The following is a 26,132-nucleotide window of genomic DNA, read 5'->3' on the forward strand; positions in this document are numbered from 1 at the left end:
CTAGTTATAATAGAGATCACCCCTGTACCTACAGCTGAATCACTCCTCCCTCGCTTAAGAGAAAGGAACCATTTACTTCATCATTATTCAGTGTTATAATTATTGTCATTCACCCCAGGCCCCTAAGGCCACCAAAGTGATGGTTTCCCATGTAACCTGCTGTTAACAGAGAAGGAAGAAGAAGAAAAAAAAAGGACAGGAAGAAAGAAACAGCCACAATATGTATATATATTGTGACATATCTAACCATTGCTAGGCAACGGGAGGTGGAACAAGTTACCATGAAGACAGACTATGGATAAACATTACACAACAGTGGAAACGAGGTTAGGCAACGGTAAGGAAAGTGGTGTTTCTTTGTGCCGTGCCGAGCCGAGCCGAAGCGCGCTGGTTGCTACTCGGCAATAAACAACTCTCGGCAGCGTTACCCAGCAACACCTGTAAGCATGGCGTTTATGCAACAATGAAGCAATGTGGGTTTTCCGCTGTCCGACTGAGGGTTTATAAGGGAGACTGGAATATGTAAGGAGTGAGTTAAAATGTAGCAGCCGCCAAAGACAGCTGAAGTCTAGCAGTCGCCGAGTTCAGTTGTAGTGAGTGTGGATTGTGAAGCCAGACAGAAGACAGTTATAAATACATGAAGCCTACTGAAGAGACTATTGTGGAGGGTTGTAAAGTGTGTAAACCCATAACAGTGTTATAAGTATTTGTAGTTACGACTTGTAGGTAGTTAAATAAACCAATTAACAATCTGAACGGCGTCTTCAGTAGCAAAACACGTTACAGTATATTAGTTGACCATTTGCCAACAGTTGGACAAAGTAAGAGTATACCCATAATGACAATGCTTTATGCGGTTGATAGCTGGGTCCATATGCGTTACTGTGGATTATTCTTTCTGACACTGCCAGCATTTAGACTTTATAGGACTGGATGGTAGGAAGACTAATGAATTTAAAAGGCTTTAGAAGGAAACTGTTGTGGCCTAAACAAGGTACTATCCTGGCATTTGTCTGGATGGAGTGAAGAAAATCACACAAAATTCATAGTCAATGTCCCAGCTGAGACTGAAACTGAGTACCTCCTCAATACAAGCCCAGAGGGTTACCACCCACTAGACTAACCTGGCCTGAAAGATTAATAAAATATTTTGTGACAGTGGGGGGGGGCATGCATAGGGGAGGTAGTGGCTAAGCTGTTAGGTGAGGGAGATTCTGTGTTCATTCTGTGCCTGACCCAATTTCAGTTTAATAACTGTCTTGGCTTATCAAATACTGTACCTATGAATAAAACTACAAATCATGTACTAAAAATACCAGTATTAAGTAGACAATTCGTGCCTATGGAATAATGTACTTTTCTGTTCCACCATTTCTCTCACTCTTGTTGTCTATACAGTCAACAGAATTATGCTAATAACATACTGTAGCATCCTGCTGCACATGACTTAGTATCAAATGTTACTGGTTCCACTGTCTCATGTGCAACATGTCTTTCTGTAGAACTTATTAAAGTTTATTCACTTTAAAAGTTTGCACATCATATAACTCTTAACTTTTTAAAAGTTTTCACTACATGTTTTGAATAATACGGTCATCATCAGGTGTTTAAAATTAAAGCTGGGGAAACTGCTGTGCTTCTGTTATCATAGCTTTGGCTAATCATTTTTAATGTATGGTTCCTTCTATGCATATGTGTGTCTGTAACATGTATAAATAAATATCTTCTATTATAATTTATTTATATGATGTGCGTTAATGTAGAGCATGATTACTTGTTTGCATATTTACTCCAAATGACAGGTTGTTTTTCCTGTTGTGTTGTGCTATGTGCCTGTTTTACAATTGCTTGCTGATCTGGTTTGATTCTTTTATAATATTGTCATGTGTTGGGTGTATAATGCGACAAATAACTTCACGCCGTATTGGATATAGCGAATTTATTCCACTCGCTCTTACAATCACACAATTTACAATCTGACAATTACTGCCATTGGCAGTATCACAAATACTCCGACGAAAGATAGACAGCTATTGACTGGTTAACTGACTCACTGCTGGCTAGCTCATAACTCGTAACTGCTGCCTTGAGAACTCGAGAACTTGAGAACTAACTGTGAATAGTCTTCACTGCTCCTTATTTAGCCTCGTTCCAGACAACACAGAAAACAGCCACGTAATAGGCACCACTGTTGTCTGGCGCCATGTTGCTAGCAACGCTGTCGGGAGTTGTTTACTGCTGCCTAGCAACCGCGGCATCCCTTGGCCACGTTACTGCTGGTGGGGAAGGGGAGGGTGTGTTGACTTGCCTATTCCCCTAGTAACGACAGTGCTCCGATGGTGTTACATCACCGCTGGCGTGGGGAGGGGTGTCCTGCATAGTGCAGCACGTCACAATATAATACCTCAAATATTGGGTTATAGATGTCAACATATTTGTCATTCATGTGCAATCTGTTTCTACTCATTTTATATATATATTTTCTAGTGTGTTCAGATGTTTTCCTTTTTTCTCTATTTTTACGACTTTCATTGTGTCAGTTATACTCCCAAATGCGTGTCCTGTATTTAATATGTGATTTGAATATATTGAGTTACCATTACAAATAAAAGTGGCACTCTGAACAAGTAACATGACACAAAACATAGTAAAACCCCACCCGCCAATAGATAAGTATGAGAAAAGTAGCATATACCAAATGAAATGTATGGGTTGCCCACTGAAAGATACAGGACAGACAGGCCAAACGTTTCATACTAGATATAAAGAGCACATACAGGCAATCAGCAATAATAACGGTAACTTCATACATGTTACACATACACATGTGCACAGAGGAGACCTTACATTAAAAATTAATAACTGAAGCCACAATAGGAGAAGCATAGCAGTTTCCTCAACTATAATTTTATACATCTGATGATAACCATTTCGGCTGAAACATGCAGTGAAGAACTTTCAAAAAGTTAAAAGTTATATGATGTGCAAAACTTTTAAAGAGAATAACCTTTAGTAAGTTTTACAGAAAGATGTGTTCCATGTGAGATGGTGGACCCAGTAACATTTGAATTATACTAAATTTTTTCAGATATATTACATATTTTATGCATCTGCACAAACAATAATTAGGCCTAACATTAAATCAGTCCTTGGAATGTAATCTACATCACAAAGGAAGTCCTGGGACAGCATCCATGAAGACTTACTTTAAACAATAACTACTCATAAATATCCAACTAATGGACTAACATCACAACAATACTGTTATATGCCATAACAATAAAGGATTGTGGCATGAAAACAGCCTTCAACAAAGTGCTTTACACTCTCGTTCTCACTGAATACCATCTTTGTACACTGCAGCTTACATCGACATGATGTTTGCAAGATTGGGCATGATTTCTGCCTGGATTGGTCCATAATCGACAGCTTCTCCATCTACAGTGATATGTCCACCTGATGTTTCAGGCTCCAGTCTGAAGGCAGTAACAGGAATCATTTCTGCTTGGGGAACTAACAAGTGGGTTCCAGATGAAAGACCCAGAAGGAACTGCAACATCAGAAAGGAAACTCAGTTTATGAGAATATCATATGCAATCTTTTTAAAACAAATTTCTTTATTCTATTTTATTTCAAACGTGGTACCAAATTACAAGTTCAGAAATCACTGAAATCTGTTACTGTTTCATTGGGAGACCGATCTGAAAGTCCTTATGATATTTTAACAGTCTCATTCTTGTGATTTACAAACTCTGTCAGTATCTTCCAATTTCCAAGAGCTGCTATCATTCATTGCACTTACATTCTCCATTTTATCTTCCATCAGTAAATGCACTTCTTTCCCCTGAACAAGCATCTGTTCACCCCACTTCCTTTCCTTTTCCAAGGAGTTCCTATGTCTTTATTATTTTAAGATTATCTATTAAAGATTCAGGCTGTACTGAATTAAATCTATTAAAATGATGGTAAATTACATCAGAAACCATTATGGACTAATTTAAGACAGTTCTTGAAAAGTCATACAAAAATCCTGCTCAGCTTTGAACCGAGGGTCTCACATAACAGCCATAAAATAATTAGTGCCTGTATATGTGCTGCTCGTCTGCGATACAACTGCAAACTCAGCTGCACTCTGAAAGGGACTGCAGTGCAGTCCAAAGACGTTTATGACACTACACACCAGAAGATAGTATTCTTCATAGTCAACAATGTGATAACATCAAATTCATACCTAGTTCCACTCTTTGTAGAAAAACAATCAAATTTAGTATTGAGTCAATATGATTTTCGATCATTTTCCACTTAATACCTGTTCTTTTACCTCCAGACCTATGCACCTCAAATATTCTCTGAACAGAAAACATTATGAAGTCTTCTGTGATATAGCGATACTTACTCCAATAAAGTCTGCTTGCTACCTGCTTCATGCTGGTATCTTCCTTGGCTTATTCTCTGAGTCTGAAGACGGAAGTAACATATTCCTCCAAAATGTCAGTTGATTTTCAACAGACTGTATGGCGTTATATACCAGAAAACAGAACTCTTCGTAACAACCACTGAACCTCAAATCCTCATGAAAATATCATATTTGAGATAAAATTTGCAGAGCTCAGTCTGCAGTATTTACCACACAATATTATGATGCACATGGAATTTCAGTTTGAAATATTGGGTGATCACTTCATATGCTGCTTAATTTAGCCATTATTCTTAAGCTGTACAGGCCCTCCCTCCAGTTGTTCACAAACGAATGAAAGACTTTACCATAAGCACCTAATCATAATAATTATTACAACCGCTAAGACACTTAACTGTTTCAGAATGCATATGTGCAAGACTGCTGCCAAAAGTAAAACTGAAAACAGAGGTTATAGTGACAAAAGTTGGAAAACCTTCAAGGGGCATATATGCACTGTATGCAACATATTCAACTTGAAGATGTGCAAAAACCTACTATAGTAATTCATATAAATGCTTGTGCTTTGCAGCACATGTGACTCATCATTTCTCCATGTTTTCCAACATTTCACCAATGTCATGATGCTGACATAGGAATATACACGTATTTTTATTTGTGAGAAAATTACTTTGCACTGCACATGGCACCAACCCCTGCTCAGGGGAAGAGGAGTTTCTCTGCCTGCTTCATGCTTTGAAGGGCCCAAGTGATGGTCTTCTCCTGTCTTGAGAAGGCAGTCAAATTTCTTAGGGATCTGGTGAAGGTCCAATGAAGGAAAGACTGTAAGAGGTCTCTTGACAGGGGTGAAAACGTGACTACCAATGAGAAGAAGAATTAGGCTAGTGAAGAGGTGGAACAGGTAAAGGAACGCTCTTCTCAAAGAAACTGAGGCCTTGGCTGGATTCCAACTGTACATTCAACTGGGACCAACAATAGTGTTCTGTTGTCCTTGTCAACAAATGGCAATGGGTGGCTGCAGATATCACACTGTCAGTAATCTGGTAGAAGAAGTTTCTCCTCTCACATTGGAGGGCTCAGCTGTTGGGTCCTCTGCTACTTTGAAATGGTAAAAATTCCTTGGGAGCTCTGGGAGGGTGAAATGAGTTTGAGATGGAAAGAAGTGTCCTGATCAAGTGATTAATCTGAGCCTAACTGGTACCAGGTGGGAACACTGCTGTCCCTGGTTTATACAACAGACTGGATGGAGGATCCAGCCATCAGTGCTCCGACAAAGGCTATCTTTCCCTGATCTGAAGGGCTTAGATGCTGAGTCGTCTTCTCCTCTACAATCACTGAAAGGTAGTCAGAATCTCACAGGGGCTCTGGTGAGGAGTCCCCTGAGGGTGAGACTATAAGAGGCCTCTTGCCAGGGCTGAATTACCTGACTACTAAGAAGAATGAGACAGGCTAGGGAAGGAGGAGGCCAGGTAGAGGAACCACAACTGAGCACCTTGACTGGTGCTCAGTTGTGGGTCCATCTGGAACCAGCAGTGGGGAATTAAATGTCCCTCTTGCTGAATGACAGTGGCTGGCTATAGACATCCTGCCATTAATAATTCAGGAGTAGATTATATTCCTGCATTTGAGGGGTCAGTTGTTAGCCCTTCTGCTGCTGAGAAGCAGCAGCCATGAACTCTCATAGGCTCTGAGGAGAGGTGCAGGAGGGTAAGGCTAAAATAGGTCTTTTCAAGGAGCTAAGTAATCCAAGTATCAAGAGGTAGAAATAGCCTGATCAGCATAAAATGGGTCAGGAAGAGGAAACCTCTTCCAAAGGAAGTTTTTGCAAATCAAAACTTGAAGAGTGACAAAGTTTCTCTCCTAGAAAATTGTTTCATATTGTTTCCAAATTCACCTGCAAAATTTTTCATTTTATTACATTTGTATTCCTGTATACCTCTTCACTTTCATTGTTATTAAGATACATTCAATTCTTAATATTGTTGTGTTGTAAATCTATGACCAGTACCTTCTATCTTAAGTATGGTTCAAGAAGGTCATGACCATAAGCTGTTACTGATAATAATATTGGTACTATATAGTTCCATGGTCATGAATTTGTGTTTATGGCAATGGTGAACAAGGAAATTAGAAGAGGGGGATTTATAATTTGACAAAATATATGATTTAGTGACATCCTGGTTAAGTCAATTTCATCTTTGCTAATGGGCTGATAATGCAACTGGTGACATTGTTGGCAAATGAAAGTTCATTAGTCTCAAGATTGATTTATAACTCAACACAAGTCACATGTGTGTGTCTGTATCATGGCATGTAGTAATATTACACCCATACCAGAAAAATGTTATTGTTATTTTGAGCCTAACTTTTATATGGTAAAGTGGATCATGTGAGATAATCATCCTTTGTCTTCTTCCTTCCTCCTGAAGTGTTTGTGATACATTGTTCAGACTGATTCAAACTGTTACCCTGGAATGGTCTCCTAGTCTCAAGTTTATAGATGAGAGGGGTGTGTCCAGATTTCCAACAATAATATGGGTCCAAACCACATAAAATTAATATAGGCTTTATCTTCATAGCACTAATACAGTTTGATCTTATATCCATTAGAATCCTATAAGATGAAGTTAACAGAGTTAACATAGGACAAATAATCATAAGCCTTTGTAAAGTTAGAGAGAATTAGTTGAAATATGACACTCTTATGCACATATAACTAACTGACCTGAAGTAGCTGGCTCCGACTGATACCAGCACGAATCACCAACAACCAGATTACTCCATCTGCCAATTTGGAATTAGGAGCAAATAGGCAGTCAGAGCCAAGATGTGATTGGTAAGATGCATGAACCAATACGAAGTCACCTACAGATATAGAAAAAATACATGTAACATGACATTAACTTAAGTTTAGAGTGATGTCAGGGCATTAAAAAGGTATGAAATCCTCATTTAATAAAATACCAAAGGCATTGTGTAAGAAACAAATCCTAAGAATTGTAGATGGATGAAACAGACTCAGGATCATGTTCAATGCCAGCTTTGCAATTTGGGTTATTGAACAGTTGGGCTCTACTAATGCAGTAAGGTATGAATATGGACGCTCTTTCTGGCCATAACCAAAAGAAAAAAAAAACCCCCAACAACAACAACAACAACAACAACAACAACAACAACAACAACAAAACAGACACACACACACATATATATATATATATATATAGTTTGCAGAGATATACAATTCTTTGGAATCTGCAGGTCTTGTAACAAGCTCACTCTCTTGGATGCCTCAAATATCACTAGATTTCAAAGACTTTCTACTAGATTGTCACACACATAAAATGAGAATGGAATTAACATTTATTCACAATGTTTAGAAGCAGAAAATACATTAAATGGAAGCACATGACAAGTCTTGAAACTGCACCCTCTCCAGACCTCAAGTACTATATATCATCAAACTTAAATGTACGAAATTATACAATAAACCTAGCAAAATGCTTCATACTGGTGCTGTCCAACTTATGTAACTGCAACCTGCCAGGTGGTTTTGTGTGGCCTGTGGGAGTATTCTTCCCCTCCCCATAATGTTCTCCTCTATTTGGAAGAGGTGGCGGATATTACTGAAAAACTGTATAGAAGATGCTCACTAAACATTTCGTGCAATTCTTAAATTGATTTCACATGATGCCAAATAACAACATAAATAAATGGAATTGGTTCGACTTCATGACTGTATGCAATACTGATACAAACTAGGTTTTGTATTCTCTTGGAAGTACTTATTGTTCATCATCTACCTACACAGCACTCATATATAGGGATGTTGTATAGATGGTTGATGAAGAATAAGGAAAATTGTCAGCAGCTGACTAGTAAGGCTGTCCATGGCCTGATGGCCTCATTATGCCCATTTACTACCATAAAGACAAATGTCAATATATCTACTCTTGTAAAGAAGAATCTTTACCCACAGCGCTCACACCAAAAAGAATTCAGAGTAGATGTTTTCTCTGTTCTGCTAGAGACAAGTTCATTTATGTAATATCTCTAATGTTGGTATATACAAAACTCCGTGATTTTAGTCTGCAAGCGAACTATAACGACTGAGCAACCGTTGCTTGTCGGCAAAGTTTAGTGCCAACTTTTGCGGATAGAGGGTGTCGCGTGGTCAGCGCAATAAGTTCCCATGGCCATTAATTTCGGTTTTCTAGACCAGAGCCACTATTTCCTTGAAACAGCTACTCAATTATCATCACAAGGCTGAGTGGACCCCATTCCAGACTCACTACTTCTCAAAAAAAAATCTGGTAGCGCCAGGAATCGAACCCGGACCTCTAGGATCTGTAACCAGGAACGCTGACCACTATACCACGGACGCAGTCTAACGTTGGTATATCATCATCATCATCATCATCATCATCATCATCATCATCATCATCATCATCATCATCATCATCATCATCATCATCATCATCATCATCATCATCATCATCATCATCATCATCATCATCATCATCATCATCATCATCATCATCATCATCATCATCATCATCATCATCATCATCATCATCATCATCATCATCATCATCATCATCATCATCATCATCATCATCATCATCATCATCATCATCATCATCATCATCATCATCATCATCATCATCATCATCATCATCATCATCATCATCATCATCATCATCATCATCATCATCATCATCATCATCATCATCATCATCATCATCATCATCATCATCATCATCATCATCATCATCATCATCATCATCATCATCATCAGTAATCTGTCAGATGACAGGTCCACAGTCTCTTCCAAAACAATTCCTCCACTTAATGCGATCTAGAGCTTTCTCCTTCAAATGACAGTATCCTCTTCTGTCCCCAAGGTCATCCAGCATCTTCTTACATCTTCTTCCTCGTCTTCTTGTCACTTCTATCCGCCCCTCTATCTTTCCTTCAATAACTTCTTTTAGAAGGCAGTTTCTGCGTATATAATATCACAATATATTCTGGTCTAGAGAACCGAAATTAGTGGCTGTGGGGATCCACAGCGCTGACCACGTGACACCGACTATCTGCTAAAGTTGGCACTAACTTCGTCCACAAGCGGCGGTTCCTGGTTCCGTATAATTCACTTGTGGACTAAAGCCACGGAGTTAAGTTAATATCACAATATATTCAATTTGAGTACAAGTCTTAAAATCTTATAGGTAGAGCTCTTATTCAAGTGCTTGAGCTTCACAGATTTAAACACTGTAGAGCAAATATATACACCATTACACTTGGGAAAGTATGTCTATAATGCAGTTCCTCAGTGGTTTGAACTTGGTTAGCCTTGCTCTATATTACCTTCAATGCTGCTCCAGTGATCTGGGACAGGTTGTGTTAATGCAGGCAGTTGTGAGGGAGGTCCATACATACGGACACTGCTGTTGAGCCGGCGAGGTTGTATGTCTCCGCCTCCTTGGACACCCATATATGAACCATTATCTGCCAGAGACCGGTACTCTGAGCCGGCAGTGGAGAAATATGCCGAATGACGGGAGGCAGCAGAGTAATATGAATCCAGTCTTGGGCGACCAGATTCAACTCCATCTCCTGAATCTTCCAATGTATGCACCAGTGAGTTTTCTAAGCTTAGTGAGTCTGTAGCTGCGTCCTCATCACAATATCCTCCCTATAAACAAATAAACAGAAAATATATCAATTGAATAGCTTTAAGACAATTATGACTACCAACACTAATTCAAACAAAACAGCCATATTTTCTCCTTCTTGTTCACTGGACTACACAAAATTATAAGCTATAAAAACAATCCTCCGTTTGTTGATTACTCAGCCAGACAACAGGAAAACGCCTCGTTTCCTTGCTGCCTAGTCGCCATGTTTACAGGTGTTGCTGGGCAACGCTGTCGAGAGTTGTTTACTGCTGCATAGCAACCGCGGCATCCCACGCTACGTCATCGCGGGGCGGAGTGTTGACTGGCCTCTTACCATAGTAGCGACAGCGCCCGATGTTGTTACGTCATCGCTGGTGGGGGAGGGGATGTCATCCATAGCGCAATACGTCACAATATGATGAAGAATGAATGTTATATTCTTGATGCATGTGAACATTTATCCTTGCAAAATTAGTGCAAGCAAGCAACTAAAGTAGTGAGTGCAAAATGTTTAGCAAAGGTTGGGAAAAACAATACTGCTTTACAGATGCAGGATCTATGACTGTGTGTCTAATGTAGGGTGATACTGTCTGCATATTCAAGGTGTTCAATGCTAAGAGCCACTTTACTTCAAAACATGAAGGACAGTGCACGAGTATTTTACAGTACAAAGTATTTTACTTCTGAAACAAGTGGAATGGATCAAGTACTTTAACAAGTTTTTTAGTGGCATATAACAGCTAAGCATGATAAAAGTTTTGTAGACAGAGAATTTGTGGCAGTGTATATAGTGGATGTAGGTGTAGTAATCTGGACACAAAATAGAACAGTATTTGAAAATACAAGTTTAACCCAAAGAAGTTCTTTATACAGTGTGGAAGAAATGAACAATGATTTGATAAAAACGCCAGATGATCTGATATAATGTTCATGTACTTCTCTATAGAGTCATTCCATGCCAATTCAACATAGTTCATAACCTTACATACTCTGATTTTAATTAAATTAGGGTCACATACTATAACTCTGTTTCAATTATGATAGAAAATGTTGTCATTTAAACTTGAAAATGTGGAGAAATTTGCCTCATAAACTATCACAAATGTAGATATTATAGGGTTCTGATGATGGCGTACAACACACAGACACACAGGGTTTTCAGACTTTGTCCATTGTCTGGATTCTAAATAACTAAGAAAAAAACACACACTGCAGTTTCATTTCAGCCTATATATACATCAAGCACATAACAAAAAAAAAAAGGTATGTACCGTATGTTCAAAAAGTATCCGACTTTATTTTTTTCCGCTTAAGTAATGGCCAAAGGGGTGATGAAATGGAGCCTAGTGGTAGAAGGGACTTTCATGCACATGCGTGATTTTTTGCTGACTCACAACACTGCCAGATGCATCTGTGGCTGCCAGATGGCGAAGTGGTGTAACACATGTTCGTCGCATTCTCGTTTCGCTCAAGATGACAGAACGCTTGGAGCAGCGATACTACATGAAGTTTTGTCAGAAACTTGGGGATACCCAAGCGGAAACAGTCCGCAATATTCAGCAGGCTTTTGGCGATGATGCAATGGGGGTCACTCAAATTAAAGAGTGGTTCAACCGCTTTAAACATGGCCGTATGTCGGCGGACAGTGAGCAGCGTTCCAGGAGACCGTCAACGAGCCGAAATGCTGATGTCATTGAAGAAGTGCGGACACTGATCATGGAGGACCATCATTTGGCCATCTGTAAAGTTGCTGATGAGGCTGAGATCAGCAGAGGTTCCACAAACACAATTTTAACTGAGAATTTGGGCATGCAAAAAGTGGCGGCAAAATTTCTGCCCAAGCTGCTTTCGCGGGAGCAGCAACAACTCTGCCTTGAGGTCGCGCAGGACATGCTGGAGTGCGCCAACAGGGATCCTGAGTTCCTGAAGACTGTGATCACTGGTGACGAGTCGTGGGTGTACAGATATGACCCGGAGACCAAGGTCCAGGCATCACAATGGAAGCATCCAACATCCCCGAGGCCCAAAAGAGTACGTCAGGTTCGGAGCAATGTGAAGGTGATACCGACTGTTTTTTTTTTTTATATTACCGGGGTGTTGTGCATCATGAGTACGCACCACTAGGCCAGACTGTCAATAAGGAGTACTACCAAGAAGGCCTCCACCATCTTTGTGATGCAGTTCAGCTCAAGAGACCGGAGCTGTGGGACACACAGCTGCATCATGACAACGCTCCAGCTCATTCATCGCACCTGATCCAGGGTTTCCTGGCCAAGCACGGCACTGTGCAGGTTTGCCAGGCTCCCTACTCTCCTGACATGGCTCCTTGTTAATTTCTGGCTGTCCCCGACATTGAAGACACCGCTAAAGGCTGCCATTTTGACAACTGCGAGGACATCATACAGAACGCGACGGCGCAACTGCACGCCATTCCAAAAGAAGCCTTCCAGAATTGCTTCCAGCGATGGTAGGACCGCTGGGCTAAGTGTGTGGAGTCACAATGGGTCTACTTTGAAGGCGATTAGGTATTGTAACCACCCAGATACAGAACTTTTTTCCCGGCCCAAGGTCGGATAATTTTTGGACAGAGTAGTACATCAAATTTTACTATATATTTTTAACACATTAATCTGCAGAATCTGCAATAAAAGTACTGGCTCGTGGATGAGTTTGGGCATAACTCATACGTATACTTTTTTTGCAGTTGTTCACTTAGATATCATTTTAATTCCTCTATTATGGTTTTACTCAAGTCTGTCTGATAATTACTACATTTAAAAATATATATTTAGGACTGTGCATGCGCTTCTACTAGCAGCATGTTTGCGCACTTCCACTAGCGGAGTTTAAATGCCCGACTGGCCAAAATGGGGTACTTTGGCCATGACGACCATACCCATCACTGGCCCAAATGGGGCACTTTTCCGTTAAAGGTTAAGTAAAAGAGGAGAAACAGACACAGTGAAGACAGTGTTCCCATACCCCAGTGGGACATCAGTGCTGTACACATACCTTGCAAGAATGATTGGATATCTTTCAAGTTTCTAGATAAGATATTTTGATGAAGATTGACTTGTGCATTGCCATAGGAAAATTTAGCACTCTCAGAGCAGAGTATAATTAAATAATCAACAAGAAAAAATGCTTTCATTCATAAATATATATGTTTCTTGTCATACTACTAAACAATTAATACATGTATTTGGTTCTAAAATACTGACTACAATATGACCAAAATTATATTCAAAACAAAATTCTACAATACACACATTACAACCATTCACAAGAAAACATTTAGTAGCTCTCAATATACTGATAGTTCCATCTCAAAATTTTCTATGTATGTTAACCAAATATTGACCTGCAATATACATATATTTGTACATCAGTTGACCAAACTGCTCTCACTGCTTTCAAGAAAAACTCTTAACCACAATACTGCATAAACTTCCCAATTCTATAGAAATATTGACTTTATCCATCGTCGTGGTTTTAAGATAACTAAGAAAAACACAACGTTTCGGAAACTGGATCTGTTTCCATCCTCGGGTGAGGGAAAACACCTATTCTGTTGGGTTCCTTAGAAAAAACTAGCCTCAGTCACTGGACAACCAATGTCCTAAAACACAAAGGTTATAAACACCTGAGACCAGGCTAAGTCCATGAGAGCTAATTAAAAAAAATACATTACAAATTGTTCCAAATATGTACAAGCGTGGAACCAGGATAGATAGAGTCGCAGAATACAATTAGAATATTCTAAGGGACCCAACAGAATAGGTGTTTTCCCTCGCCTGAGGATGGAAACAGATCCAGTTTCCAAAACGTCATGTTTTTCTTAGTTATCTTAAAACCAGGATGATGGATAAAGTCCAAAACTCCAATATCTCTATGTGTTATACACCATCGTCAGAATCCTATAGTNCAATTCTAGATTAGTTAGTCACTCAGATTCATCACACACTTTCTCATTCTCACAAAACTTTTACTTCACATATTATTTACAAAATCTGACAGTATTTCAAGACTGACAACAATGTTTCCACTATTATTCACACATTCACATGCACTATATAACAGTGCAGAAGTGCGTAAATGCAGAAGCTTCTTCTTGGAAATACTGGTTACAGAACTCGTTGTGAAAGGAATTCTTGTCTATGTATGAGCACTGAGCATAAACTATCTTTCCTCTGTACATTTATTATTACTCTTTAACATCCTTTCAGGTTTGAACTTCTTAATTCTAGTCACAGTTGTTCTAATGACAACACATTTACCATATAAACTTCATAATATAATTAAACATAAACAAGTGTAATGAAACATTTTATTCTGTGTGTAAGCCACAAACCTAACACTATCTTGTCTCTAATTCATGATTTCTTGCTAGCTTGCTATTATCAATACTTCAGGGTAGGCAATATGAACAAGCTAATTTTCAGATTTTTATCATTATCTGGGGTACCAGACAAAATTCATGGGAAAGTTTTCTTAGTGTTTCTTATATGCTAGAAGGGATAGAAATTGTGGAAAGCAGCAACACTTTATTTTTAAAGATTTGCTGCATAACAACTTCAGGAGGACAAAATATGGCATCGTCACTATTTTTTTTATTGCTAGTGGGGTGGGACTAAGTCCCTTGTACTGTGGCCACTTCTGGCCCATTGTACCAGCCACAGATGATAGGTGAGGGTGATTGTGGAGCAATTGGTGGAATGAAGATTGGCAGGGGAAACCGAAGTACTCGTTGACCAGACCCGGGATTGAACCTTTGTCCACCACAAATCCCACTTGACCAGACCCGGGATTGAACCCGGGCCGCAGCGATGGAAAGCCAGTGACTAACCGCTTGAGCTGTGGCGCAGCCCTTACATTGTCACTAAGGATCTGATTGAGGCACCAAACTGTCCAACACAGTATACCACATGTACAGCTATTCTTTCATGTGTGAGATGTGATTTCATTTTGATGTATAGTTCAATGGGTTCAGGATCCCATTCAAGATGACCACTGACTCCTTTATTTTTGTATGGATGCATGAAAATATTGAATGGTGTGCCAAACAGCTGGACATGAACCTCAGTGATTATGTTAGGTTTGGTACCTTTGGTATGGTAGATCGGATGAAGTTAGTTTGGTAAGTTAGATTTTGTTAGGTTTAGTTACATTAGGTCAGGTTAGGTAAAACCTTACTTTTATATGCACCAAAGATCGAAGATACACCCATATGGTTTGTTCATGTGCACAGGAACAAAATGAAAGAAAAGTAAATGTGCATATCACTCATTTATAACTCTCCCATCATTTTCAGTGCTTAAGAAAACCTGCAAACAGGGTTACTGTGGTACCATGGATAACAGAAAGTACCTAAGTTATTCCCTTCCTAAGAAATGTACCACATACTTGTATCTTTTGTATGAAGAATGATACAGCTTTAAAAAAACATAAATGCTGGAACTGTCATTTCAAGACAGGGTGTGCCTACCACATAGTTGTTCTTGAAAATGGCTTTAAATGCCATCACATGTCACAAACTCCCATTTTATATATATATATATATATATATATATAATCATGATTTAATGAACAATACTGAATCAGAACCTGAAAAAACAGTTATTTAAAAATATTATTATTTTCCTATCCTGATATATATAATAAGACCTGTGCATCCAACAAAGATATTTCATCTTTGGAATAACAGTGAAAATATAATCTTGCACTGAAAAAGTTCATGTGTAGGTATATCCTGAATGCATAATGAAATAATGTAGTTACAAAGACGTTCCCCCTAAAGGAGCAAGCCCACTTTCTTTGTACATCAGAACACATGTAAGATTCAAAGAGCCAGAGTCACAGTCAGAACTTAACCTCTCTTGACCATCAAAACAGACATTTTCAGAACCATGAGAGCAAGGCCAGGACTGGATATGATGTTCCCTTTCCTCACCTCTGACAATGGCAAATCTTTGTGAATGTGAGGAATACAAGACCCCTACCATTGGTCAGGGCCAACATTAAAATGCAGCTCCTCTCTGCCAGCCATAATTCTCATAATCATGCTATGACAGAGGGTAGCAAGGATAGCCCCCTCCATCAGTATTCAAGGAAGACAGCATTAGGCTTAAAAAAAATTAATTATAGAGATCCTGAGAAAGTTCAACAGTCTGCACTACTTCAGGAATGATCAAGCAACAATTTCAAAGGGAAAGGGCCAACAGAGTAAAGTGAAACCATGCCCACTCAGCATAAAGAAATTTATAACTTTCCAAACAGTTACTTGTTCATATATAAATAAACATTAAGTGGGACTGAATTAAGGTCTAATATATCAGTGCATTCAGTTCGTGCATCAAAACGTTCTTACAGAATTATACAAATGTTTTGTATATGTTGCATCCAAGAATAGCTTAAACTGGGCCATGGCCTTAATCCTGACTTGCACTGTATAGAAATTTGTGCATATGGACTTCAACATGAAATTCCCTGAAAAACGGCAAGACACAAATCTCAAGTTTCAACAAACACATAATTTTCACACACAAACAAAAAGAAAACAAACTCTGGTTTTAGTCCACAAGCAAACTATACCGACTGACACAAAAAAACAATTAAAATGAGATGCAATATGGTAACAAAGTAGAGGGAACACAAGAGTTGTTCCCACAGAAGTTATACATCAGTCAGAATTTTTTACAGGTACAATTTATTCTCAGAGTTCATTAAAGGCTAGCACAGTAGAGTCAGTAGGCACAAATTTCTGGACACACTGTGCACACACTTTCATTCCCCATCACATCGAATGTCACATGCATAGCCATAATGGGTTCATCAGTTACCATAACAAAATGAAAACACATACCTAGAAACTAATTCCAAAGACTTTTGACAGTGGTCCAGGGTTTGATACTTGCATTGCCATAGGCCCAACATGGATAAGAATCACTTACTCTACATTGCCACTTGAGGACAGAAACATACAAGTTTCCAAAACACTGAGACCTTTTTAAGTGACACATTTCATTACCTTGAAATCCTATTTAAAAGCCCAATGGGGTAAAACTACCTGGAAAAGATGAAATCAGACTCATGAGGTAGTTCTTTGGCTTTTCATTGTGCCCACAAGTCAGGCTTCTTAGTAATGCACAATGGGTTAAGAAAAATGGGATAGACAGTCTCCAAAATACTTACTTACTCACTCATGGAGCTGAGCCCTTCTGGAGGAGCTGCCAATTCTGCAGCTACTCAAGAATTTCCCAGCATTTTATGGAACCCGAAGGTTCATTACCGTGTTCGCAGGAGCACTCCACTGGTCCCTATCCTGAGCCAAATCTATCCAATCCATACCATCCTATCCTATCTCTCTAAGATCCATTCTAATATTGTCCACCCACCTATGCCTTGGTCTTCCCTGTGGTCTCTTTCCTTCTGGCTTTTCCCACCAATATCCTATACACATTCCTCATCTCCCCCATTCGTGCTACATGACCTGCCCACCTCATCCTTCTTGACTTGATCATTCTAATTATACTTGGAGAAGAGTACAGGTTATGAAGCTCCTCATTATGCAGTTTTCTCCAACCTCCTGTCACTTCATCTCTCTTTGGCCCAAATATTCTCTTCAACACCCTGTTCTCAAACACCCTCAGTCTATGTTCCTCCCTTAATGTCAGAGACCAAGTTTCACACCCATACAGAACCACAGGCAAAATTATAGTTTTTTATATTCTAATTTTTGTTTTTGGACAACAGGCGAGAAGACAAAAGGTTCTGGACTGAACGGTAGCAAGCATTTCCTGAGTTCACTCACCTCTTAATTTCCTCCTGAATCAGGTTTCGATCTGTTATCGTTGTTCCCAAATATCTGAACTGTGCCACATTTTCAAAACATCTGTTTCCTATCTTTATGTCATGATTTTGCCCTGCATTTTGGTGATGAGACAGTAACATATACTTAGTTTTCTCTGTGTTTACTTCTAGACAAACCTCTTTACTTGCGTCAATTAAAGTTTGTGTGTTTTTCTTTACGGTAGCTACATTATCACCCAGTAGATTCACATCATCAGCATAGGCTAACAGCTGATGTGTCCCATTTACTTTCAGTCCCACCTGGTTTCCTTGGACCTTCCTAATTGCATATTCTAAGGCAAAGTTGAAAAGGAGTGGCGATAAAGCATCTCCTTGTTTCAGACCATTCTGGATAGGAAATTTATCAGACAAATGTTTACCTACACGGGCTTTACTATATGTTTCGTTTAAACACATTTTAATCAACCTAACAAGTTTCATGGGTATCCCAAACTCTATTAGAATATAATATAATATATCTCTCCAGAATATCAGCTAAAAATAACATATGTCAGTACTTCAACATTAGCATCTGCTTTACAGCTTTAGGAACAACCAATCTTAACAACAGTTGCATATTTTACATAGCTGTATTATTGCACAAACTTTCATGGTCCTATAATGAATGGTATTAGCATTTACAACTTACCAACAAGTACACCTATCTTATGGGATGCTCACAGACCAGAAGCAGCCTAACCACATCACAGTACAACTTACCTGCAATGGACGGTAATGTACATCAATGCTGTCATGGTAGCTGCGGCTAGGATGGACAGGTGTGTATGAACTTGGTGGAAAGATGTCTGGAGGTTTGTTACCCGTTTCAGCACAGTGGCTTACACTGCGAGTCAGTCCACTCACATAATTTTGTGGAGACTGTACCTTACAACCTGCCACAGGCAGGTACCACAGTCTTCCTCGGTAAGTCCTCAGTCCTGCAACAGTTACCCAGAAAATACATTAAATTAACCACCAAGGACAAAAATGGTGGCATGCTCTGAACACCTGCAAGCCATTTGGATATTGAGGCACTGTTACACAGAAATGATTATAAAGACTTCAGCAGTGTTTTTCCAATTCCAGTGAAGGTACTGGGCAGAAATGGGACATAAATTGAGGGATGCTAACAAGCTAGTATGTTGTTAGTGTGCAGTGTAGGATAGTTATGTAGAGATGTTTAATGTACAGGAATAACTGGGAATATGCCATTTTAAATAACAAACAAACTTCGTGACTTGAGTCCGCAAGCAAACTATACTGACTGAGCGACTGCTGCTACCTGGCCATTTTAAATAACAACTAAACTAACTCAATCAACCAAAGTTCTTCTTGAGCAGCTGGCAGTTACTCATCTGTCAACAAGTTCCCTGCAATTTATGGAAATTTAAGGCTAATTGCCATGTTCACACTAGCCTGCAACTGGATTCTGTTATGCGCCAGATGAACTCAATAGTAACTTATCTCGATTTTACTGCTTGTTTAGTTGGCCCTCAGCATCATGCTGACACCATATATCTCAATCTTAGCAGTGCATCTGACCTTGTTCCTCACAGCCTGCTTCTTCCTATCCTTGGTGCTTCTGGACTTTCTAGTGGTTATGTAAACTGGTTTTTCCACTACCTAACCAACCGATAATCTCAGGTCTGTGTTTCTGGAATTCTCTCTTCACCATTTGAAGTACTCTCCAGTGCTGCTCAAAGATCTGTTCTAGGACTCTTGCTTTTCAATGTATTTATTAATGACTTGTGTGATGCAATTAACTAGCCTAGGTATCTACTTTTTGCTAACGATATCAAAACAAGTTTTCCTTGTTTTTAAATATTAATTTTTCTTCCATATTAAAGTCTCATGCTCATTAATTATTATATCAGTATCTTTCATTGGTTAATGTTTACTTTTCATCATTGCAAGCAATATATTTGTATTCACCTTGTAATCCTTCTTAGCAGATTTATTCAAAGATCACCTTTGGGCTCATTTTATCATTTTTATTGTTGTTCTTACTAGTATTGTCCACCTTTTATCTTTTTTCATCTCTTGTATTTTTAATCACAATGGCAACAAAATAACAGAAAGAAAACAAGAAATAAAAGAAAAAACAAACAAAACCACACTACAGCAAACAATATTAAAACATCCAAACAGGAAAATATAAATAATTTGCCTAGTTTCTCAAAACAAATCATCAACAACAAAATAATTTAATAAGACAAAACATATAAATGAACACTGATAAAAATGAATGTACTTCCTTGTTCTTATTTTTACTTTCTAAGAGATTTTTTAATTATTTATGAAGTTTCATTCCTCTTTCTAATTGGTGTTTTAACTCTACTGTCCCACCAAGATGTCTCCTTATATATTTCTTCTAACTACTATTGTTACATGTTTCTGCAGCAATAGCAGTAAAAGTTTTCTTAAACCTTACCCATTTTTCTTCAGCTAATTTTACTTCATCCAAATCTACAGGGGTTTTGTTTTTGTAAACTTTTCTTGAATATCTCCTATGTTTCGAATTTGGAGCTTCAATTTTGTCCCCTATGTTCCAACAAAACTTCTGTTTTGTATTTATTCTAAATTTGTCACTGTTAGGTCAACAGTCTCCTTCCAAACTTACACATTTCACTTTTACGTTGCTTAAATGACTCTTACGTGGTTCTGTTATTATTACACAGTCTATGGCTGATTCACATATTGATATGCTGTTGAGGGAAACTGTAAGTGCTCATTCTGAGAATCTACTCGTATGAAACACATCAATTCACTCTGTGCATTAAATGCAGTGTTTTCGATGTTGTATAGGTGATACACACAATTATCACTGTAATTTAATATGCCATAATACTGAGTTTGCTGACAAGGAAGAAACACCAGAGTGAACGTTACAAAACTTAAGAAATACTACCTGCATGCACACCATGTTCCATTTATGAGTGACTAACCAAGTGTAATCAGTACCGAGCTACTTTTGCATGTTTATTCTAATTTTCATCCTGAATTCATACTGAACTGCAGTAGTGATAGTGATCAGAGGTGCAGTCATGAAAATACTGAGGTGGTCTAGCAGGTGGTTCTGGGTTGAAAGAGAAGGTCATGAATCATGATACCAAGCTCCTTTTATTGTTTCAGAAACAGAACTGCATGACAAATGCACCACCACCACCAAATGCTCATACTTAAAGAGGCTGATCCTTTCATTTCAAGCAGAGAGGTTAGAAATAAACAAAGCTATAATTTATTTATATGTGACATCACTGTTTTTAAAATAAGTGCCATGCTGTGGGCAAGAACTCAATCAGTGCATGCTGTCCTGGACTACCTTATAACAATGTTTATGTAAGTGAGGCTCCTGAGGTGGTTGCTTGGTTATCACATATGTAATAAACTCATAAGCTTTTTTCCTTGATCATGGAAGTATTACTTATAATAAAAAACATATTATTTTCATTCATACATGCTATACAACAAATCTAGGCCCACTTTAATCCATAAGCATGCATATACATTTTCATGCACCAGGCAATGTTCACTGCAAGCATCCTTTTAAGCAATATTCAAATATTCCTTCAAGTGGTTCCACCAGCTCTCTGTCCATGGTATTGTGATGCTACATTGTAAAATTTAACATGTTTTGGAGCAGGTACTCTCTGACTGTCAGCAGCCACTTAAGATCTTGTTGTCAGCTTGTCTAGACCACTGCTATTTCACTATGCACCACTGCATTTTCCTCTTTTTGTCTTGTCACTGCCAGCACTGAACTAACTTACTGCCTCAGCATGTACATTGTTTCTCCAGACATGAATGCTGTATGCCACTTCTAAGCTCACAGTCACTCAACTCAGCTGCACAACTCGCAAACTCCACAACACTACGTATTACCCAGGCTGGTACCAAGAGGCTGTTCAAGAGCCATCTAGAAGTCAAAGCGCATGGGTTTGTGTCTATGTGTCTGTCTGTATGTATGTATGTATGTACGTATGTATGTGTTTGTTTGAAGTCATAAAGTTTTCAGAAAGAGAGGCACATGCATATGCTCCCTCCCCAAGCTTGAGTCATGTGACAATATGATTTAGTACACTCTGCATGATGTAGGTGACATCTACTCGTACATTCATTCATTCTTCAGTAATATGTCAAGACGACAGGTCCACAGTCTCTTCCGAAACAGTTCCTCCACTTAATGCAATCTAGAGCTTTCTCCTTCAAATGAGAATATCCTCTTCTGTCTCCAAGGTTATCCAGCATCTTATTATGTCTTCTTCCTCGTCTTCTGGTCACTTCTATCCGCCCCTCTATATTTCCTTCAATAACTTCTTTTAGAAGGCAGTTACCATCTAAGATATGACCAATCCAATTAGCCTTCCATTTTCTTATTTCGTGTAGGATATTCCTCTGCTCACTGACTCTAAATAACACTTCTTCATTTCTCACATAATTGGTTCAACTGATCTTCTCCATCCTTCTCCAACACCACATTTCAAAGCTTTCCAGGTGTTTCTGATCTACTGCCCTAAGTGTCCAAGTTTCAGCCCCATACAAAGCAATGCTCCAAATGTAGCATTTCACTAGTTTCTTTCTCAAATTTAAGTCCAATTTGCTGGTAAAAAGATTATTCTTCTTGCTAAACGCAGCTTTTGCCATGGCAATCCTAGATTTAATTTCACACATACACCTTCCATCATCTGTTAACAAGCTACCCAAATATTTAAAACAGTTCACATTCTCCAGTTGTTTTTGGTCTATCTTTATTGTGACTGGGGTTGGTTGTCTCGAAATTTTCATTACTTTTGTTTTTTCCACATTCATTTCCATGCCACAGCACCTTCCAATTTCGATTAGTCTATCAATCATACCCTGTAGCACAGTTTCTTCCTTAGCCGTTAACACAAGGTCAACAGACCAGAGAAAATACTTTTTACAAATTCACAGACAAGAAATATAAAGAAACTGTGTTCATGTTCCTGCAGTAGGCTAGCTGAAGAGGGGAAGGATGTTTGTGATTTAACACACAGATTTTGCAACCTCTAGGCCAGATGACAGACAAAGATTGAAACCCCAGTAATTCATACTCAAAACTGAATTATAAATTTCATGAGTTGTATATCTGGTACACAGACAAAATGGTATCATTTTAAACAAAAGACGTTGGATGGGACTATGGACTTGATTCATGGTGGTATTTACACATAATTTATTGTAAAAGAATGAATTCAATCCATTTCTAACATTCTTGTATAATGTGTGTGTCTCCCTTACCAACCTAATTATATGAGTTTGAACTTTAATATTGGCAACACTGCTGTAGAGACACCATGCAATGGAACCAAATAATGTTGCTTATACCACACATTAGTTACATACCTACCTTACCTCAGAGCAAATGGACTCTCCCTTCTCACATCACACGCATGCACAGTGATGAGAAGAACAGAGCCTCATGTTAGCTGGCGGTCTAATGTAGTGTTGTCATGATGTTTTCGAAACAGGAACAACAGAGTTGGATAAAGATGGAATGTGCCAGAGACCGTACAGCAAGACAGTGTCATCAAGGTCTTCAAGAGGTTTGCGGGGAATCTGCATTGCCTTACAGAACAGTGGCAAGGTGGGTAAAAGCCTTCAACGAGGTATGCCAAAATGTGGCAGACATGCGTCGGCCAGGTCGTGCCAGTGAAGAAGTGTATGCTCTTTCCGCATTAATAGAGTGATAGATGCCATATGATTCATGAGCTGGCCCAAGAGACAGGATTAGCGCATACGACTGTGCTTCACATTCTGAAGGAACGCCTGGGCATGAGAAAAATTGCATCATAATGGGTTCTGCATGATTTAACAGAAATGCAGAAATGGTTATGATACAATGTTGCTCGTAACCATTTGGAGCGCTATGAGCGCGCAGGAGAGGCTTTCTTATGCTGTATCATTATGCTGGATTAGACATGGGCCAAATCGTATGAGCCACAAATGAAACACCAATCGAGCAAATGGTGTCATTATGGGTCACGACGAAAATCAAAAGTTTGTCAGAACCCCAGCAATGTGAAAGTTATGGTGATTCTCGTGTACGACTGTGATGGTGTTATCCTAACAAATACCATTCCCAGACAGCAGACCATCAATGTGCAGTATTACTGTTCATTTTTGGAACACAACCTGCTACCAGCTTTTAGAAAGAAGCGGCGACACTTTCTGCAGAACCCACCCATCATTTTGCAGGTCGCGACATGCTCGGTCGCATGAAGTGCAAGCTGTGGCTGATTTGACCGATCGATGGGGCTGGGAAGTACTGTACCATCCACCATATTTCCCAGACTTAAGCCCTTGTGACTTCTACTTGATTCCTAAGATGAAGGAACCACTTCGTGTCATTCGCTTCAGAACTGTTCCAGAGATTCTTCAGGCAGTAGACCACCATATTTGAACTATCAACACAACAGGCGCTGCTAAAGGTATCCTACGACTTCCACATCGCTGGCAATGGGTTGTACACAATCCTGGTGACTACAGTGAAGGACAGTAAAACTTCGAAACATGCATCTATTTTGTATTAGTTGTAAATAAATAGTTGCCACTATTAAAGTTTCAACCCTCATATAAAACTGAATTCCTGTAGGTTTTACTATTTCCTTCTACCACTTTAGGTGTGTATGTGCATATATTCTACAGACACACCAAAAGTGTTGCAAGAATTAATATAGATGCACAACAATCAATTGAACATTTACTGACCTATAAGCCTAGCAACACTCCACACTGTGAATCGCTGTCCACCAATGGCCCGTAATCTTTCGGATTCAATATCAATATCTGACAGGAGACCCCAGCCCACGGACAAGAAGGAAAACAGGAACTGAAAAAAGAAAAACCTTCAGGTTATTGCTGCTTTCTTACTCCTACTCCTAACTCAAGAAGCAGCAACTGATGACTACTCTTCAGATGAATATTCCATTTACATAAGCTATTCTTAATACCACTTCTGGCATCAACACATTTTCATTTTAATTGAAGGTGAACTGCATGACTCTGAACCTGACGGTAAAAATATAATCCATGGTGATCTAATTTGGATATGACTTCGAAGTATGAATGTAAGAAACAAAATTTGTGGTGATATGAACTGGCTCAAAAAAATCATGTGGGAAATGTAATCAACATTCAAATCCTAAAAAAAAAGTATTTTTAATGGAACTGGAGGTGGGGGGAGGGTGGATGGGCTGCCATTTTGGCCTGCCCAGGATTCAAAGGATTCATAAACATGAAGTAGGAGTTGTAACATGTGAACGCCTATTTGTATACATAGCTTTTCATTACAACAAATACTTTTCTTCATTTCTTACACTTTCATATGGAATCTCATACTAAAATAGGGAAGTCACTGCACATTCATACTGGGTAGTGAAGTGAATGGCGTGAGCTTACCATACTAGTGATGTTTTAGTACATGCCCGGCTGGTCATTTTGTTTCGTGGGACAGACCTGCATGAAAACACTTTGGGAAAAAAAAAACTGGGGGTGGGGGGATGGAACAGTATACTCATGTACATGCCAAAGAATATTGTGGAGACTTTTTTTATCACTGAAAGACTAACAAATAAATAAAAAAACATAAACAGAAGTTGTATGACATCAGTTACATTTCACTCCTATTTTTTTAGTGTTAACACAGATGCCTATGCTACAATGCCTTGAGCAATAATGTTAACTTCTAACCACAGAGTCGATCCAAGAAGCCTTTCATTTCTCAAACTCTGGCCAATTGACCTGATTTGAACTCCTGAGGATTCGCCGCTGGACACCTCCTCATCATGTCATCTCAACATTCATAATATTAGCCTATAGAATGTAGATTCTGATTGCTGATCGCTGATTAAACTAAAAAAAAAAAAATTCTCAAACTCAGAGTTCAAATACTTTACATGGATGTTAGAAACATACATTCCATTTATATTACCACCCCTCATAACACTGTAGGACTCAGATTTCTAAGTCTCCCTCCTATATATCTAACACTGTGTCAAGAATCCCAGAAGTTCAACACTGTCAGCATGGAAGCCTGAAACTACGTTTCACAGTAGAAATACACATGCAGTGTGGCACTTTACACAGACTGAACAAAGAACATCACTTTGTTGGATCACAAGTGACAGATTCAAATGCTATATTCAGAGCACTGCCTTCAGATTATGAAATTC

At 38.9% G+C, this 26,132-nt stretch overlaps 1 protein-coding gene across 1 annotated transcript in view; it reads right to left on the reverse strand.

Moving 5' to 3' along the window:
• Window positions 1-2,685: 2,685 nt before the first annotated feature.
• Window positions 2,686-26,132, reverse strand: part of LOC111866849 (sphingosine kinase 2) — a 62,912-nt gene continuing 39,465 nt past the window's right edge. The window contains exons 4-8 of the mRNA XM_023856171.2: window positions 24,670-24,790; window positions 18,661-18,878; window positions 9,782-10,109; window positions 7,143-7,282; window positions 2,686-3,550 (exon numbers count right to left, since the gene is read on the reverse strand). Coding sequence (XP_023711939.1) covers window positions 3,365-3,550; window positions 7,143-7,282; window positions 9,782-10,109; window positions 18,661-18,878; window positions 24,670-24,790 — 993 coding nt within the window. The 3' untranslated portion in view covers window positions 2,686-3,364. The remainder of the gene's footprint in view (window positions 3,551-7,142; window positions 7,283-9,781; window positions 10,110-18,660; window positions 18,879-24,669; window positions 24,791-26,132) is intronic.

This window comes from Cryptotermes secundus, unplaced genomic scaffold, assembly GCF_002891405.2.
Source record: "Cryptotermes secundus unplaced genomic scaffold, Csec_1.0 scaffold643, whole genome shotgun sequence".
In the NCBI taxonomy this organism is placed as follows: Eukaryota; Metazoa; Arthropoda; class Insecta; order Blattodea; family Kalotermitidae; genus Cryptotermes; species Cryptotermes secundus.